The sequence below is a fragment of the Rhineura floridana genome, chromosome 3 (assembly GCF_030035675.1).
Source record: "Rhineura floridana isolate rRhiFlo1 chromosome 3, rRhiFlo1.hap2, whole genome shotgun sequence".
NCBI lineage: Eukaryota > Metazoa > Chordata > Lepidosauria > Squamata > Rhineuridae > Rhineura > Rhineura floridana.
In genome coordinates this window covers 214,333,779-214,353,157 of record NC_084482.1, presented here as the reverse complement: position 1 = coordinate 214,353,157, position 19,379 = coordinate 214,333,779, and the positions used below count along the sequence as shown (strand labels likewise).

General features: G+C 45.4%; 1 protein-coding gene across 3 annotated transcripts; it reads right to left on the bottom strand.

The window, feature by feature from the left end:
- Positions 1 to 1,482: 1,482 nt before the first annotated feature.
- LOC133381538 (zinc finger protein 345-like) lies at positions 1,483 to 16,026 on the bottom strand. Of its 3 annotated transcripts, none has more exons than XM_061620756.1 (5): positions 15,958 to 16,026; positions 12,068 to 12,148; positions 10,626 to 10,752; positions 7,740 to 7,838; positions 1,483 to 5,420 (listed from the first exon to the last, which is right to left on the bottom strand). In XM_061620756.1, exons 2-5 carry the CDS (start codon positions 12,080 to 12,082, stop codon positions 3,238 to 3,240), a joined length of 2,424 nt encoding a protein of 807 aa, XP_061476740.1. In that variant the 5' UTR covers positions 12,083 to 12,148; positions 15,958 to 16,026; the 3' UTR covers positions 1,483 to 3,237. The 3 variants fall into 3 exon arrangements, with proteins under 3 accessions (XP_061476740.1, XP_061476741.1, XP_061476742.1); XM_061620757.1 differs by lacking the exon at positions 15,958 to 16,026 and adding an exon at positions 15,894 to 15,931; XM_061620758.1 differs by lacking the exon at positions 7,740 to 7,838.
- Positions 16,027 to 19,379: the final 3,353 nt, after the last annotated feature.

Genomic DNA, 19,379 nt, shown 5'->3' with positions numbered 1-19,379 from the left:
TTTGGCTCATAAATAACTCTGAACAAATTTTGCTTTTCTAGCGTTTATGTACTTTTGTTTATGTATTTTTGCTTATACCCAGGTGAGTTTTATATTTCACTGTTTCATTTTTCCAGTCTTCCGCTTCATCTCTGTCCTTCTGGATCCTATTTGTAAGACCCTATATTCAGCTGCTTTGTTTGAACTATCCCTGCTTGGATAGGTAGCTATCATATTCTTTCTTTTCTCTTTTTTTAATATGTAGGGCAAATACCTACATAGCTGTAACGTAACAAAGGTTTAATTGGTTTGGACTGGTAAAGGGGGTAAGTGAAAGTAGAATCGCATAATAGTTAAAAATATTACTGCCTTTGCATGCCATAATTGTTTCTGCACAATGTTCTTTTTGAGTACAGTTACGTTTACATATCCATACTCTCTGTTGTTTTCCAGGGGATAATTGTTTGCATACGTTGATCCTTATTTCTCCCTTCCCCAAGATTCAGTAATGTGCTGTGGATTTCCCTTTTATATTTTCATGCTCTTATCTTTACTGGACTGAAATGCATTTGCTGGTATTCAGCTGATGCATTGAAAGTAAACCTTTCCCAACAGAGTATAGCCTTTCAGATCACCTTGCTTTACTGATTAAAAGAATGCCAGAGGAGAGGAGCTGAACTATATCACTGCTGCAGGTGAAGGAATATTCAGGTGGAAGTCCTTCCTGTTGGGACAGCCTGTCTCTGGACAAAAACACAAAACGTGGTCCAGCTACCAACAGAACCAAGATGTGAGGACCCAGCGCCTAGTCGGTGTCAGTGCCACAGCTTTTTCACGTTCTTCCTTACCTAATTCTGGAACGTGGCCTTCCAGATGTTGTTGGTCTCCAACTCCCATCAGCCCCTGTCCGCACGGCCCGTTGTCAGGGATGAGGAAGGGATACTCCAGCAACATCTGGAAGGCCACAAGTTGCCCATGCCTGCTAGAAATGATGGATACGTACTACTAGATACGTAGATTGTCTTATCTTACTACATAGTATTTTTCTAAACATCATGCTACCCATGAACACTTCTGCACAGACACATGCAGTGTGACGCTGTGAGGCTAGGCGAGGTGGTGGCGTGCAGGTCAGCAAAAGAGAGAGCAAGAGGGGAGAAGGTGGCTGTGCTTGGCCCACGGTGGGTTGGGGGTACACCGGCGATCCGTAGGGTAGTAGGGGTGTGCCTGCCGGCAGGCAGAATCCACAATCAAAGCCCCTAGTAATTCAATAAAATACAATACAAGTAATAAAAGAAACCAAAATACCATTAAAGTCAGTATGAATAGTTAATGCAGACATGCTATGGACCACCTGAATGAAGCTCACGGACTACTGTTGGCCCACGGTCCACAGCTTGGGAACCCCTGTAGTAGAAAAACCTGGAGTTAAGCAAAATAAAATGAAGCAAAGAAGTGGTAAGAGTTTATTATGAGAAAGAACAGAGAACGTAAGAACTACTGTTTAAGAATTAGTGCCTAAGCTTGCTTCTTCCCTCTTCTCTCCCTGCCCCCTTTCCTTAATTTATTTATTTATTAAATTTCTATACCGCCCCATAGCCGAAGCTCTCTGGGCGGTTCACAACAAGCAAGACAGCAAAATACAATTAAACCCATTTATAGAACAATTTAAACATACTAAAATACAAATATACTAGCATACTAAGATGCTAAAGTAAGTTGAGATGTTAAAATGTTAAAATTAAAATTATTAAATTGTTAAATTTGTTAAAATGCCTGGGAGAAAAGGAATGTTTTAACCTGGCGTCGAAAAGATAATAATGTTGGCGCCAGGCGTACCTCCACAGGGAGATCGTTCCATAGTTCAGGGGCCACCACTGAGAAAGCCCTTTTTCTGGTTACCATCCTCCGGGCTTCCCTCTGAGTAGGCACCCGGAGGAGGGCCTTCGATGTTGAATGACGTATACGGGTAGGTTCATATCGGGAGAGACGTTCCATCAAGTATTGTGGTCCCAGGCCGCGTAAGGCTTTACAGGTTAAAACCAGCACCTTGAATCGGGCCCGGAAACATTGTCACATGATGTCTTTTGATTGCAAGCCTGTGGGCAGGGACTTTCCAGCTTTAACTGACTGCATGTAAGATGCTCTGGGAGCCTTTTTGGCTGAAGAGTGGGGTACAAATGCTCCAAATAAAAAAATAATAGCAGTGAGTTCTAGCACTGAGTGCAGTCTTTTTGACACCCCAACTTTTCTGTATTCTGAGTTGTCCTTTTCTCTTGCCTCTTATTACACACTCAATTCTGTATTCGGAAATGACAGGTCAAGAGACAAACACCTGAACTAACAGCTTTCCGTCATTTTAGGGGTTCACAGGATCCTAAGCCTTGTCAGGGTAGAGGGAGACTCACAGTGGTCATACGGAACTGCTAGCCGCATGGAGTAAACCTTCTGTCTTTGCTATTAGTTTGATCAAGACCTCTCAGCATTTCTGCTTCTCAAACTCCAGAAAGAAAAACATTTCTGCCCCCAAGCCAGAGATTCCAGTTTACCTCAGTCATAAGCCAGAATTTCCTGACCATTCCGCTCCACAGCTCCATCATTCCATTTCACCTTTGTCATGCTCACAGATTGGCCACCCAAACCGGGCTCAGTAAAAAATCTTCACCGAAGCTTTCAAACATTTCTAACAATTCCTTCCATCGGTATCTACTACAGGCATCTATAATGCAAGAGAGATGTATGGAGAAGTGAAAGGCCTAGATTTCCCTCTAGTGTGAACGTAACTGTTATGCCTCTCTTTCATACAGAGATCTATCTAGTGTCTATGACTGAAGCTCTTTCCACTCTTTCAGCATATTACGGTCTCTCCCCTTTAAGGATCCTTTGATGTGAATGAAAAATGGAAATTAAAGCTGTTTCCAGTGAACTATTTGATGAAAAATATAGGAGGTACACTGAATGAAAGGCTTTCTACGCTCAGGACAGTTATATAGTTCCCCCTTGCCTGAAGATTGCTATTCTGAGTGAACCTATTCCAGCACTCCAAGCATTTATAAGGTTGGCCCCCTGCATGGGTTTTTTGATGTGAATGAAGGGTGCCACTCTCACTGAAGTTCCTTCCACACTCCAGGCATTTATAAGGTTTGTCCCCACTATTTGTTCTCTGATGCAAAGTAATGGTGCTACTGTGACTAAAGCTCTTTCCACACTCCAAGCATTTATAAGATTTGTCCCCTTTATGGGTTTTTTGATGTGAAGTCAGGTGGTGATGATGACTGAAGTTCTTTTCACACTCCAGACATTTATAAGGCTGTCCCCTGTATGGGTTCTTTGATGCGAACTAAGGTGGAAATGATGACAGAAGCTCTTTCCACACTCCAAACATTTATAGGGTTTGTATCCTGTATGGATTTTTTGATGTCTAGTGAGTGTGCCCTTCTCACTGAATTTCTTTCCACACCCGAAGCATTCATAAGGTTTGTCCCCTGTATGAGTACTTTGATGCGAACTAAGGGAGCTATTGTTACTGAAGCTCTTTCCACACTCCAAGCATTTATGAGGTTTGTCTCCTGTATGAATTCTTTGATGTCTAGTAACGTCGCCACTCTGACTGAACCTCTTTCCACACTCCAAGCATTTATAAGGTTTCTCCCCTGTATGGGTTCTTTCATGTCTAGCAAGTGCACCACTGTTACTGAAGCTCTTTCCACACTTCAAGCATTTATAAGGTTTGTCACCTGTATGAGTTCTTTGATGCACAGTAAGGTTGGTACTGTGACTGAAGCTCCTTCCACATTCCAAGCATTTATGAGGTTTGTCACCTGTATGAGTTCTTTGATGTCTAGTAAGGGTGCCACTCTCACTGAAACTCTTCCCACACTCCAAACATTTATGAGGTTTGTCACCTGTATGGACTCTTTGATGTCTAGTAAGGGTGCCACTCTCACTGAAACTCTTCCCACACTCCAAGCATTTATGAGGTTTATCCCCTGTATGGGTTCTTTGATGCAAAGTAAGGGAGTTACTGCAAATGAAGCTTTTTCCACACTCCAAGCATTTATAAGGTTTATCCCCTGAATGGGTTCTTTGATGCAAAGTAAGGGAGTTACTGTGACTAAAGCTCTTTCCACACTCCAAGCATTTATAAGGTTTATCCCCTGTATGGGTTCTTTGATGTGAAATAAGATGGTGACGATGAATGAAGCTCTTTCCACACGTCAAGCATTTATAAGGTTTGTCCCTCGTATGGGTTTTTTGATGTGAAGTAAGGTGGTGATGATGACTGAAGTTCTTTCCACACTCCAAGCACCGATAAGGTTTCACCCCTGTATGGATTCTTTGATGCGACGTAAGAGTGCCACTCTCACTGAAGCTCTTTCCGCACTCCAAGCATTTATAAGGTTTTTCCCCTGTATGAGTTCTTTGATGCACCGTAAGGTTGTGGTGACGACTGAAGTACTTTCCACACTGCAAGCATTTATATGGTTTGTCTCCTGTGTGCACTCTCTTATGTACAGAAAGATCTGACCTACGATGAAATCTCTTTCCACACTCCAAGCATTCACAATCTTTCTCCTCTCTGTGAATTCTTTCATGTGTTTTGAGATTGGGGCTCAGTTGGAAGGTCTTTCCACGCTCTAACCATTTACACGGTTTCTCTCCTGTGGAGAGTCTCTTATATACAGTAGTATTTGACTCATTGCTGAAATGTTCTCCACTGTCAGAACATGTATATGGTTTCTCTCCTGTGTGACTTTTCTGACACCCTTGCAGATTATATCTCTGTCTGAAACTTTTCCCACAGTCAGGCCATATATAGGGCATTTCCCCTGTGTGACTTCTCAGATGCCTAGCCAATTGACAATGCTGCTCAAAGCTCTTGCCACGCTCCAAGCATTGATGCAATTTCTCTGCTGTATAGATTCCTTCATGGCTAACAATCGTGGAATGATCAGAACAGCTCTTGCCACCTTCCGAGAATTTATATGGTTTCTCCCCTATGTGTTTTTTGTGAAGGCAAGCAAGACTTCCACTCTGACTGCTATCTTCCCCACAGCCTAATGATGTATTCGGTTTCTCTCTAGTGTGAAGTGTCTGATGTCTAACAAGGCTCCAGTTATCAAATAATCCCTCCTCACATTTCAAGCCTTTGTGTTGTTTCTCTCTCGTACGTCTTCCCTGATTTAGAGCTTGGTGGCAACTTAAGATTTTAAAGCATTCAGGAGGCATTCTCATTTCCTTAAGAGGATGAGTTTCCTGTTGAATTTTATATTCACCACCCTGAGAAACTCTAGATTCATCCCCTGGCTTCTGCATTTTTCTCCCCTCTTGTCTCTTTGCTCCATCTTGACTCCCTGGTTTCTGTTCCTCCTCCTGCTTCTCAGCTCTTTCTGGTGATACTTCTGATGGTTCCGCCTCAGCCGTGGTCCCCCAGACATCTCCTGATGGAATAAAGGAGAAAGCTGGTAAAGCGATGTGGAGAAATGTCCGTTTATGATTTGTACTTTGAAGAAATATTTCTGGGCCCTCTCTTGAGGTCAGAGTATAACTGTCAATGTCCGAGGCCTTGTACTGTCACTATGTTACAGACCTGTTTTAGCAGTTGCTGCTTGGTGACAGGTTTTGCAAAGAGTGACCATAGCTTTTTATATTTATAGCCTGAGCGTGGATTAGGTAAATTCATTTTCATCCATCTGGGAACCAACAGGCTCTGCTCGGCTGGAGGTTCTAGAGAGCAAAGACTAATTGGTTAACTGTCAGTAAGGAAAGGCAGTTGTTGAAGGAGGTGTGAGACAGAGGCCATAGAAAGCTGAGGTGACAGTGGAGAGTGGAGTCCTGAATATTCAGCTATTCACCCCCAATGTGATACCAACACTTAGCTGATGAAGATCAGAAGAAGGGAGCCAGTGGCCGTGTTAGTGCCTCTGTAATGATCTTACCAGAGGAAGGCTACACAAGGGTTCTTTTTAAGATCAGCTAAACTGGTCAAGCAACCAGCAGATCAACTAGAGAAGATTTGGGGGTTGAAGGAAGATTGTCTCCAGTAGCTGGACCAAGTTGTGTGTGAATTTGGCTGGGGTGGAGATTTAGGAAATTTAGCCCTAAGGTAAAAGACACTTAGCAGTAGGCTGCCACAGAAGTATCACCTGAGTTTTTCAAAACTGTCATCAAGCACTTGTAAGACTCCAGCATAAATATCAGTATTCTCTTATGTACATAAAATCCTTTTAATAAACTATCTTTGTTCATCCTATTTCAAATGCTGGTGTCCATCTCACACGCAAGCCTTTTCTACCAAGCTGCTAGGACAGTTTAAAGGGATTCTGTGGGAATGATGGAAGCAAAAAAGGGTCACGCTGAAGAACTCACAGTTATTGTGGGAGGGAGTTCCATAGGCCCTGAGATATGAAAATTAAACAAACGCAAATACCTAAACTATTTATACAAAGCGAGGCTAAGAGAACTATTTCTGTATAGTTGGTGGGAGCCAGTTCCGTACAAGTGCCAAGGAATAATGCAAACATTTGTTCACCAAATAAAACTGAATTTAAGAAGTTGGAAGACTGGTTTGATGGAAAGGTTGTTACCAGTCATTTCCAAACTGTGTATTGCAGGGAAATTAATTAAATAGCTAAATATATATTTTGTTATTTTAAAAATATAGGCTGCTTTCTAGGACAAAACGTTCTGGCAAGAAGTGCTAGACACGGTTTCGGTCATTTCAATGTATCCTTTTATTATTATTATTATTATTATCATTATTATTATTATTATTATTTCAATTTATATACCGCCCTTAGCAGAATAGCTCTATTATGTATATTATGTATACTGCTTAGACAGCTTTGAGATTAAGCCGTCTTGAAATCTCTCTTAATATAAATAAGTAACATTCCAAGCGGTATACAGGAGAACCTCCCATCTTCTGCTTCCATACCAGCTCATTTGGGGAAGGGGATATCTGAGGTGTTTGGTCTTGGGAGGAATCAAGGGGCTGACAACAAGCCAGACCAGCCAAGAGTATCCAAATCCCACTAGGTCGGCATTTCTCTAACGTTGGGCCACCAGCCTCCTCACTCACTTGCCACATCCTCTAGCCACACCATAGCCTTTTGGTTGGATCGATGACAGCACCAGGAACTCCTTGCATGCTATGTCAAAGGGCCCAGGATACAGAGAAGCTCAGGGGTAGCGAGGAAGGAAGGTCTCCCTTCTTTGAGGGGAAAGGCCTGGAGAGGCATTGAAAAACTACAGAAAATGAGATCAACATCAATATTTACTGTAAATAAAAAATCTAGGAAAAGCTTTCTCCGCTTACAGCCTCTGAATCATTAGCAAAATTCTGCCTAAACGTTAGAGGCTGAATCACAACACCTCCACACAATTGTCTCTCCTTTGCTTGAAGAAAGCTATGGAACTCCTTGCCACAAGGCAAATGCAGTTGCAAAGTATATAGCCATTTGCAAAGATGGACTAGGCATCAGTAGAAAATGTCAGTAATTGCCAGCTGATTATACCATGTTTTGCTTCCATCTGCCACCATTCTGTGACTGGCTCCGCAACTGCATCACCATTTTGAGACTGGTGGGGTTCAGTAATTTTCAGTTGTGTCACGTGCGTACTGGGGGCAGAATGTTTGAGAACCCCTGTGCTAGGTAATGCTGATGGGGTATCACCTCAAATGCAACAATTTTGTCTTCTCCCAATTTAGTTACAATTTCCAGGGACAGAGGGGTCCCATCACACAGATGAGCATCTACCTGCTGGCCTCTCCTCTCCTGTGAAACCCTGGGCAAAGAGGTCTTCTCTTCTGTCTCCCTTCAGCCAGGACATGCGGTAAGGTTTCAAACACAGATGCCCTTTCAGAAACAAAAACATACAACAAACATAAATCTTCTCCTGACAGAGCCAATGTAATGTCCCATCCAGGAGTGAACGGGGAAGGGGGGGCAGCCACAGGCACCCATCCTTCCAGCACTGGTGTCACTATCACCTACCTTGAGGGAGGGGGGAGCAAAGCAATGGGGAGGTTGGTGCTGTGTGGGTAAGGCAGAGCCCTTCTGGTGCTCCACACAGCCGCAGCCTACACCTCCACACTGGCTGCGCCTTGGGCCTATCCAGCTCAGTGAAGTGTACTCTGACTGAAACGGCAAGTCCCACCCACTCAGCCATTCCCAGTTATGCTGCTTTCAGACATGGGGCTTATTGCGTTAGTTTAACGGATTAAATGGTAGCGATTCTGTCCCAATTTCTAAAATTCTTTTCATAGAATCAGAGACTAGTAGAGTTGGAATTGGCCTACAAGGCTATCAAGTCCAACCCCCTGCTCAATGCCGGAATCCAAATCAAAGCATTCCCCACAGATGGCTGTCCAGCTGCCTCTTGGATGCCTCGTGTCGGAAAGCCCACTACCTCTCTAGGTCATTGGTGCCATTGTCATATGGCCCTAACAGTTAGGAAGTTTTTCCTGATGTCCAGTCGAAACCTGGCTTCCTGCAACTTGAGCCCATTATTCCGTGTCCTGCACTCTAGGATGATCGAGAAGAGATCCCGGCCCTCCTCTATTTGACAACCTTTCATGTACGTGAAGAGTGCTATCATATCTCCCTTCAGTCTTCTCTTCTCAAGGCTAAACATGCCCAGTTCTTTCAGTCTCTCCTCACAGGGCTTTGTTTCCAGTCCCCTGATCATCTTTGTTGCCCTCCTCTGAACCCGTTCCAGTTCGTCTGCATCCTTCTTGAAGTGTGGAGACCAGAACTGGATGCAGTATTCAAGATGGGGCCTAACCAGTGCTGAATAGAGGGGAACTAATACTTCATGCGATTTGGAAACTATACTTCTGTTAATGCAGTCTAATATAGCCATTGCCTTTTTTGCAGCCACATCACACTGTTGGCTCATATTCAGCTTGTGATCAACGACAATTCCAAGATCCTTCTCGCATGTCGTATAACTTATAACTTCATATGGCAGTACCTGTTGCACTAAGGAACAGTAGCTTTTTCAGCCAATATAACGACATTTCACCCAACTGTCTTTCACACGGCTGCAATGAACATCTTGTTTTTGTCCCTCACTCATTACACACATGCACACTGTAGCTCCCCACTGTGTAGGAGGTCTAAGAGCTCATCCTGTCACAATGCAACCTCTCTCCCTTTAGCATCCGACATACTTTTTTTAGTTGTATAGACACAGAGGTGTATATGGGAAATGCTGCTGCTACCCGCGCCGATGCCGGAATATCTGTACAATTTTTGTCAGGCAAAAGAAAGTGCGTGCCTAAAGGGCGGGAACGCACTGCATGCTGGGATGCCTGTCGCATGAGCGGCTGCAGGTAGTGAAAAGCTCCTGTGATTTCCCGGCTTCTCAAGCTTGCAAACGGATTATTTCTGGTATTATTTATCAGGAAAATTAGCGATAAACTTTCACTATACTCCACTAGAATTCCAGAACTAGCTTGCACGTCATGTGAAAGATCAATCCTGGGAGGAAGGGCGGGATATAAATCAAATAATAAATGAATAAATAATAATGCGCAAACTTCCAGGTAAGAAATTGTCAGGATAACGGAATAGAGTGCAGCGTGAAAGCAATCAAAGAGACCCAGACAGAAAAGTGTCTTGAGATAAATAAGTCATAGCAGATGTGCCCACTGGCGAGGATGGCTGTATTGCCTCCAATCTCCAAGGCAGTATGGGGACTGTAAGTGGGGAGAGTGCTGTTGCAGTCATGTCTGGCTTGCGGGCTTCCCATGGGCATCTGGTTGGACGCCGTGAGAACAGAATCCTGGACTAGATTATTATTATTAAATTTTATTTATACCCCGCCTTTCGGCCAAAGGCCCTCAAGGCGGCTTACAAGAAAAATAAACACAGATATAAAAATACAGTAATACACAATATAAACAATACAATATACAAAAATTAAATTAAATAGAAGCAACATTATCATGGAAAGAAGGAGTTTTGGAGAGGACTATTTGGAGTGGAAAAATGGGGTCACCTCCACGGCATACACTTAAAGCATACGACTTCTCCCAAAGAATCCTGAACACTGTAGTTTGTTAAGGGTGCTAGGAATTGTAGCCCTGTGGGGGTAAACTACATTTCCCAGGATTCTTTGGGGAAAGCCACACGTTCAAAATATATGGTGTTCATGGGACTTTGCTCTCGGGCAGGGTTAAGCATCTTTTCCTTCTCTTCTCTAAAGTCATCCCCTTCTGAAATTGGTTTTCATCAACATGTTTAAAACTGTTTAAGTGTGTGTGTCGAGGGAAAGAGAACGCAAGCATGGATGCTTCGGCTTCCTTCATTCATGAGAATTCCCTACATGCAATCAATATGGTCAACTCTGATCAGTGGTGTGTGTGTGGGGGGGGGTCTGGTAAAGCTGAATCACATCGCATGTCTTGACGTGCGTTTGCAGGAACCTCATCACGAGACATTTCCAGAGGAGTGGCAAGAAAGAGTGGGGGAGTTCCAAAGGATGCTCATCATTCGCTGCCTGAGACCTGACAAAGTAGATGTGGTCAAGCGTGGCACACTAGATAGGCATTTGGCCTAATCCAGCGGGACTCTTCTTATGTTCTTATCTCCAGGGTAAGTCCATCAACACCCTTGAAGTGATCTAATTGGGATCCTTACCCAGAGAGGTTATCATCTCATGAATCTCCACCGTGACCTCCTTGTAAAGGGCTCTCTGGCCTGGATTCAGCAGGGCCCATTCATCCTCGGTGAAATGCAAGGACACCTCCTCAAAGGTTACCAGACCCTGGAATAAAAAAACAAAATACCTTCCTCATAAACACTCCCAGGCAAAGTGTGGCAATCGTGTACTCTCCACTCACAATCTGGAGGGCGACGTGGCAAGTGGGCATTTTTTCTTCAGCGTTCACAAATCACTGGGTCAAGATGGCATCTAATTGAGGGTAAAGTTCTTAAAAAGCTCAGATGTGAAACTGATGATCGTCTGACAAAAATATGTATCTTGTTCATGAGATTGCCGTCCATATCTGAGGAGTGTTAAGTGGACAATACAATACAGTTTTTAAAGAAGTGGATCCAAAGGGGATACAGGAAATTAACAGGCCAGTAACCTTAATACCTCCTTTGGGAAAACTAGTGGAAAACATTATAAAAGATAATACTTTTTAAAAAGAGGAAATCCAGAGGATATCCAGGAAATTAGAAGCTAGTTAGCGTAAGACCTCTTTTGGAAAAACTAGTGGAAAACATTATAAAAGACAGAGATACCAAACATATAGAAGAACAAGTCTTTCTGAAGCAGAACTAGTATGGCTTCTGCCCTTAGAATACTGTGTATAGTTGTGGTCACTTCACCTCAAAAAAGATACTGCAGAGCTGTAAAAAGCTTCAGAAAAGGGCAGAATGATCAAGCGGTTAGCACAACTCCCCTGGGAGGAAAGGTTACAACATTTGGAGCTTTATAGTTTAGAAAAAGGATGAATAAGGAAGGACATGATATGACAGAGATGTATTTAATTATGCATGGTGTCGAGAAACTGGACAGAGGGAAGCCTTCCTCCTTCTCTGAAACTGTAGTCGAGGGCCATCCAACCAAGCTAAATGTTGGCAACTTCAGGAGAAACAAAGGGAAGCCCCCCTTCAGTCAGCCTGTGGAGTTCACTACTACAACATGCAGTGACAGCCACCAACTTGGATGAAAGAGAACTAGCTTAATACATCATCCATTTGTCTATCTATGGCTCCTGGCCATGATTGCTATATACTACCTCCGCTAACAGAGAGGCAGCATACCACTGAATACCAGTTCCTGGGAATCACTAGAAGAGTGTTTTTGCGCTCAGGTTGTGCCTGTGGCCTTCCCAGAGGCATCTGGTTGGTCACTATGACGCTGGAGTAGACGGGCCTTGGGCCCGATTCAGCAGGCCTCTTCTTAGATAGTGGTTCAATATTTCAGGGGAAAAGCTCTGTGCAGGCAACAGCCTCCCTCAGAAGGAGCCCCAGAACGACAAGGGGAAGAGACAAGGCCCCCTGCAGTTAGTACTGAGGAAGGACCCTCTCCGGCTGTCCCCAACATGTCACCCCGATGATCTTTCTCCTACCTGAGCTGCCTCCATGGTGGCTCTTTCCTCTCCAGAGTAAAGGGGGGGATCCAGAATGCCGCTCCGATGCTATTTCACAGCCTGCGAAGGGAGAGAAGGTGGCCCAGTTATCACCTAATTAGTACACAACCCGATTTAGTCAAATCCCTCATGTCAAAATTTAAAATGCAGTTCTAAAATTGCTCCAACGGGCGAGAGAGTGGTGGTGACCAAACAGGGCCCGAGAGGCTGAAACGTGTTCGGAGTGATTAATTTTAAATGCATCAGCGGAAGACCAGTGAACGCATTTCAGATTCTGAAAGGTACGAGCATAATCATATTGATCAGAAATCAACACCACAATGCACCTGAATGAAACTTGGGGAAGGAAGAAATAATACACAATATATAGGTAAATAATGATTATGTGGAAAAACAAAACAGAATATGAATGTGCAACTTAACTCTACACAGAAAAATATGCATGATTAGAATCAACTACAACTTTGCTGTTGCTGAATCTTACACTGGCCAACCAGCCATCTAGTTAAAGCTTTCTACATTACCTCAGCTGACCAAACTACCTGGCCATTTAATAATAATAATAATAATAATAAAATTTTATTTATGAGTCGCCTATCTGGCCGAATGAACGGCCACTCTAGGCGACGTACATAACACAGTAAAATACAATATAAAAACAATGACCACAATCAATAATTAATCTAAACACCACCCTTCCAGTTAATAACAACATTAAAAGCTAATCTACCCCGGAGATCCCATAGGCCTGCCTGAACAGCCAGGTCTTCAAGGACCGGCAGAAACCTATCATGGAGGGGGCATGGCGAAGATCGAAAGGAAGGGAATTCCAGAGGGTGGGGGCCACAATCGAAAATGCCCTCTCTCTGGTCCGCACCAGCCTAGCTATTTTAACTGGTGGGACCGAGAGGAGGTCTTGTATGGCTGATCTCGTCGGGCGGCATAATTGGTGACGCTGGAGGCGCTCCTTCAGATAAACTGGGCCAAAACCGTATAGGGCTTTAAAGGTCAACACCAACACCTTGAATTGGGCCCGGTAAACAACTGGCAACCAGTGTAGTTCTACTAACACCGGAGTAATATGATCACGGCGACGGCTGTTCTTAATCAAATGTGCCGCCACATTCTGTATCAGCTGTAATTTCCGGACCGTTCTCAAGGGTAACCCCACATAGAGCGCATTACAGTAGTCTAAGCGGGAGGAGACCAGGGCATGTATCACCCGTGGGAGCAGATGGATAGGAAGGTAGGGTTGCAGCCTCTGTATTAGATGTAATTGATACCAAGCTGCCCGGCTCACTGCTGAAATCTGAGCCTCCATGGACAGCTGAGAGTCAAGAATGACTCCAAGGCTACGGACCTGGTCTTTCAGGGGTAATCTTACCCCATTGAACACCAGGTCTATATCTCCTAACCTTCTCTTGTCTCCCACTTGTAACACCTCGGTCTTATCGGGGTTCAGTTTCAGCCTATTTAACTGACGAGAAGAATATCCCTCCTGCATCCCCTTTCCCTTCCATATTCAGCAAACCTCTTTTCTCTCCTTTATTGCCCTTTACTTGTTATCCTGTTTCTCTCCAACCTACCCCAAAAATCCTCAGGCGCTCCTGGCCTTTCCAACTCATCTCTCAACTTTTCACTTAAAATCATTATTCTTTTAAAATAATTTTTTAAAAGAAAGATGCACCTTCCCGTCTGACTGCTGCTTCTTCTCCCTTCGCAATGGAAGTCAGGCTCCAAAACCCAAGTTTCTCTCCCTCTCAGCCTGAGATTGTTTCCTCCCCCCCCCGCCCTCCACGTTTGCCCCACAGCGTCCCTCTTAAGTTGCTGTCGACACCCAGGCGCATTCACCAGCTGAGCGCTGAAAGGGCCAAGCTGTTGTTCGGCATCTTTTTCTCTTGCTGCTTTCAGGGAAGGCCACCACCATAGGAGAAATTGCCCAATATTTTGAAGTGGTTCAACTCACAGAGGGAGGGGAGGGGGCTTCTTATTGGGTCGAAAGGCAGGGGGCTGATTGAATGAGAGGTGATTTTGGGAAGGGAGAGAGGCTACCAATTCCTGCTTATATTCTGATAGGCAGATATAGATAAACAGATAGAGATAAAATGGTGTTTGCATCAGTGAGCTACTAAGCTTTCTGTGGCTGTATGGGGGCAGTTGTTTTGTTTTATATTTATTTTGGTTTTAAAATGGAAATGGACTGCCTTCAAGTCGATCCCGACTTACGGCGACCCTATGAACAGGATTTTCATGGTAAGTGGTATTCAGAGGAGGTTTATCATTGCCTTCCTCTGAGAGGCAGTGACTGGCCCAAGGTCACCCAGGGAGCTTCATGACTATGTGGGGATTGGAACACTGGTTTCCCAGGTTGTAGTCCAACACTCTAACCACTATACCACACTGTTTTAAGTCACTTGGAAATCTTCTAGTATCGAGCGACCAATAATAATAATATACTGATTGACACTATAGCAGACTTCCCTGGCCACCAAAATGACTCACTCAATGCTCAGAAAAAAACCAAATCCTGCACAATCTTAGGACATGTGCCAAGTTCCAGCTGAAACAGGCTACAGCTTCTAAAGGACTAAAAAACATTGTAGGTGTTGTTAAAACCCCCAAACCTTTTAACATATGCCTGGCATGGGTGTAGAAGGATCAGTCTTGACAAAAAAATTTCCAGCCCTGCCCCTGCACCTAGCACCAAGTGTGGAGGCATTAGTCTTGCCAACTTTTTATCCTGGCCCTGCTCCTGCACTTTTAACACCAACCTGTAGTGGTTAGAGCAACGGACTAGGATGTGGGAGAGCAGGGTTCAAATCCCCACTTGGGCATGAAGCTCACTGGGCGACCTTGGGCCAGTCACAGCCCCTCAGCCTACCTGACCTCACAGGGTTGTTATGGGGATTAAATGAGGAGAGGGAGAGCCATGTACGCTACCTTGAGCTCCTTGGAGAAAAAGGCGGGATAAAAATACAATTAACAAACGTAGGAAGAGAAAGTGGTGAGTTGTTCGCATCAGTTTCAGGAAAAACTTCACTTTAAAGAGTAGTAGGCGTGGGCCAACTGTTTGCTTTGTTCAATTAAGCAACAACCTTAATTCTGGGAGAGATGAAAACTGAGGAGAGCTGGCAGGAATGCATGTAAATAATAGTCTCTTTATTAAAATATCAAGTCTGAATTAAAGAAGGCACCAAGGAACATAAAGACTCTGCCTTACACCAGGTCAGACCCCTAATCTGTCTAGCTCAGTATTGTCTCTTGTTGTTGTAATGTGCCTTCAAGTCGACTACGACTTATGGCGACCCTATGAATCAGCGACCTCCAAGAGCATCTGTCATGAACCACCCCGTTCAGATCTTGTAAGTTCAGGTCTGTGGCTTCCTTTATGGAATCAAGCCATCTCTTGTTTGGCCTTCCTCTTTTTCTACTCCCTTCTGTTTTTCCAAGCATTATTGTCTTCTCTAGTGAATCATGTCTTCTCATGATGTGTCCAAAGTATGATAACCTCAGTTTCATCATTTTAGCTTCTAGTGATAGTTCTGCTTTAATTTGTTCTAACACCCAATTATTTGTCTTTTTCGCAGTCCACGCTATCTCCTTCAACACCACATTTCAAATGAGTTGATTCAGTATTGTCTATACTTAGGGATTTCCAAAGAATACTTCAGATGGGACCCAGCAGTAGGGCTGGATTGCACCGTCAAACCTCAGGAGTCTGCTGACGGGGGAGGGTGCTTAAAGGGGGGTCCCCACTCTCTTCCAAAATCCTCTTCCTCCCGACCCACCGACCCAAATTGTGCACCTTGAACTTGGGGCGTCCTCCATGCAGACCCCATCTCAGCAACCAAAAAAAAAAAAATACTCACCAGCTCACTCCCTGCATTTCTTTGGGGTAGGCGGGACGGGAAAAGGAAGTCCCTCTTTTGCAGTCTTCCCTTCTGCTCTAGGAACGCCTGCTCTTTTGTTGTCGTTATTAACCATTAAAGAGCACACCGGCTGAAGCCCTCTTGGCTGTTTCTCACAGAGGGCCAAGGGGGTCAGCAACTTTCTGGACTGTGGCACTCCTCCACGTTAAAAAATAAAATAAATATCCTGTACACATTTTTTTTATAAAAAAGGAAGTCGGGGTAAAGTTTACGTTCAAGATAAGAACTTAAGGAGCGCTTGCTAAGAGGGGGATGTTGTAAAAGCCATAAAGGGAATGAAACGGACCCTTTATAAAAGAAATTGATGCCCCATATCCTGGGATGTCAGCCAGACAGGTGGGGCAGGGAGCAGCTCTCAAGGCCTGGGGCTGATGAGGGGCTCCTGCACTGTTGGGTATAAATACTTCAGAGCTAGCAGTCAGGGAGGGGATAGGGGGCTGTGGAGCAGAAGAAGGAAAAACGAGAGGAAATGTCCTCTCTAGGCTTTCCTGAAAGTGCCTTCTTCTACTAACTGGAAGATACAGGGAGGATCAATGTGGTCCCTTGATTATTGTCATTGTAATTATAATGTCATTGATAATGGAGAGCCAGTGTGGTGTTACATTTACAGTGTCAGACTGGTAGCTGAGAGACCAGGGTTCAAATCCGCACTCAGCATCATCTACCTCACAGGGTTATTGTGAGGATACAACAGAGTGTGGGGGGGAAACCATGTTTGTACACCACCATGAGCTCCTTGTAGAATATATAAATATTATAATGATGATAATAATAATTATTTCTTTGTAGCCAAGAGAGCTGCCTACTTCTACTTCAGTAAGTACATCAGCACAATCCTGACCATGCCTATTCTGAAGTAAATTCTACTGAATAGGACTGCAGTCGTACTTAGTGTTGGCAGGTCCCTACTGAGATCCTACAGGGAGGGGGAAAGAGAAGAACTAGTCAGACTTATGGCTTGCACGGTCATTTCCCCAGCCCCCTTCCTCTCTATTCCCCACTACCCTATGCCAGCACTGACAGCACGTGCTAGCCATAAGTCAGTGCAAATCAACCACACAGCAACAATACATTGTATTATTATTATTATTATTATTATTATTATTGAAGAAGAAGAAGAAGAAGAATTTACTCTGGATGACCTTCTACTTGCCTAGATATGAAAACTCTTTCGACTGGTCCCATCAAATACATCATGACTCTTGCCTGAATGGTTGCAAAAGGCCTTCATTTTCAGTGCTGGGGAAGTGGATCTGAACTATGTCACAGCTACCCCCATCCATCAGTCTGGACCCAGAAGGACCAGCGGAAGTGGGCTAGCTAGATGTTTTCAGGTTCTGCTGCTTCCAGGGAACAAGTACCTCCCACCCCATGCGCACCTTCTGAGCCCCCCCGGACAGTTCCAAGCCTCCTGCAGGCCAGGCTTTGAAAGATCATCCAGGAGACTGAACCACATGACTTTTAGGGCTATGGTAGCCGATGTGCATCATTAGAGAGAACCCTGCTTTTAAAGCCAGGGGGTGACCTATACAAAGTGCAGGCTGGTGCGTCTGTTAGGGTGAATGGGGCACTGCTCCAGCAATCTCAGTCTGCCCTTAGCCAACTCGCATCTGCCTGCCTACTTACTGACATCTAGCCCAGGGTGTGGCACTGCCTGTCAGTGTCCTCCTCCTTAGTCCCAATGTTGCCCCTTGTAGAACTCAGCAGGAGGGGGGAACTAGAATGAGTTGACTCCACCTGGCCACCTACTGTTTGGAGCATGGCCAATGGTCAGAGCTGATGGGCTCTGGGATCTCACAGCTTCTCTGGGAGACCCAGAGCTTGGAAGTAACTCGTTAGAAATAACGAGTTACTTGTAATTTGTTACTATTTTGCATAACGAGTGGGTAACTTCATTACATTTTGTATGTAACAGAACGGGTGGTAATTTCATTACTTTTGAGAGGCAAATGTAACTTTTTTGCGTTACATTTGGACGTTACTGGGGGGGAAAGCAGGGGAAATCATCTGCTGCTGTGATTGGTGGAATCATGGAGGAAAGATATGTGTCTCAAACTGGGCTTCTGTGCTGTTTAGCTCTTCCCTTGTGCTCTATGGAGGCACGAGGGAGGAAGTGGTGAGTCAGACAGCACTGGAGGGCAAGGAGCAGTAGAAGGCAGAAGCAGCAGAATGGAAGTGAAGAGCTGTGTAGGTGAGTGTATGTGTTACCCTTTCCAGCCTACTCTCCCTGCCCCCCCGCTCATCCCGCCTCCCTCAGCCTGCTCGCCCGCCCCCTCTGCTCTTCCTGGCACCCACTGCTTGTCCTCGCATCTCCTCTGCTTGTCCTTGCACCCCCTCCGCTTGTCCTTGCACCCTCTTTGCATCCCCTCCGCTTGTCCTTGCACCCTCTTTGCATCCCCTCCGCTTGTCCTTGCACCCTCTTTGCATCCCCTCCACTTGTCCTTGCACCCTCTTTGCATCCCCTCCGCTTGTCCTTGCACCCTCTCTGCATCCCCTCCGCTTGTCCTTGCACCCTCTCTGCATCCCCTCCGCTTGTCCTTGCAACCTCTCTGCATCCCCTCCGCTTGTCCTTGCACCCTCTCTGCATCCCCTCCGCTTGTCCTTGCACCCTCTCTGCATCCCCTCCGCTTGTCCTTGCACCCTCTCTGCATCCCCTCCGCTTGTCCTTGCACCCTCTCTGCATCCCCTCCGCTTGTCCTTGCACCCTCTCTGCATCCCCTCCGCTTGTCCTTGCACCCTCTTTGCATCCCCTCCGCTTGTCCTTGCACCCTCTTTGCATCCCCTCCGCTTGTCCTTGCACCCTCTCTGCATCCCCTCCGCTTGTCCTTGCACCCTCTCTGCATCCCCTCCGCTTGTCCTTGCACCCTCTCTGCATCCCCTCCGCTTGTCCTTGCACCCTCTCTGCATCCCCTCCGCTTGCCCTTGCACCCTCTCTGCATCCCCTCCGCTTGTCCTTGCACCCTCTTTGCATCCCCTCCGCTTGTCCTTGCACCCTCTCTGCATCCCCTCCGCTTGTCCTTGCACCCTCTCTGCATCCCCTCCGCTTGTCCTTGCACCCTCTCTGCATCCCCTCCGCTTGTCCTTGCACCCTCTCTGCATCCCCTCCGCTTGTCCTTGCACCCTCTCTGCATCCCCTCCGCTTGTCCTTGCACCCTCTCTGCATCCCCTCCGCTTGTCCTTGCACCCTCTCTGCATCCCCTCCGCTTGTCCTTGCACCCTCTCTGCATCCCCTCCGCTTGTCCTTGCACCCTCTCTGCATCCCCTCCGCTTGTCCTTGCACCCTCTCTGCATCCCCTCCGCTTGTCCTTGCACCCTCTCTGCATCCCCTCCGCTTGTCCTTGCACCCTCTCTGCATCCCCTCC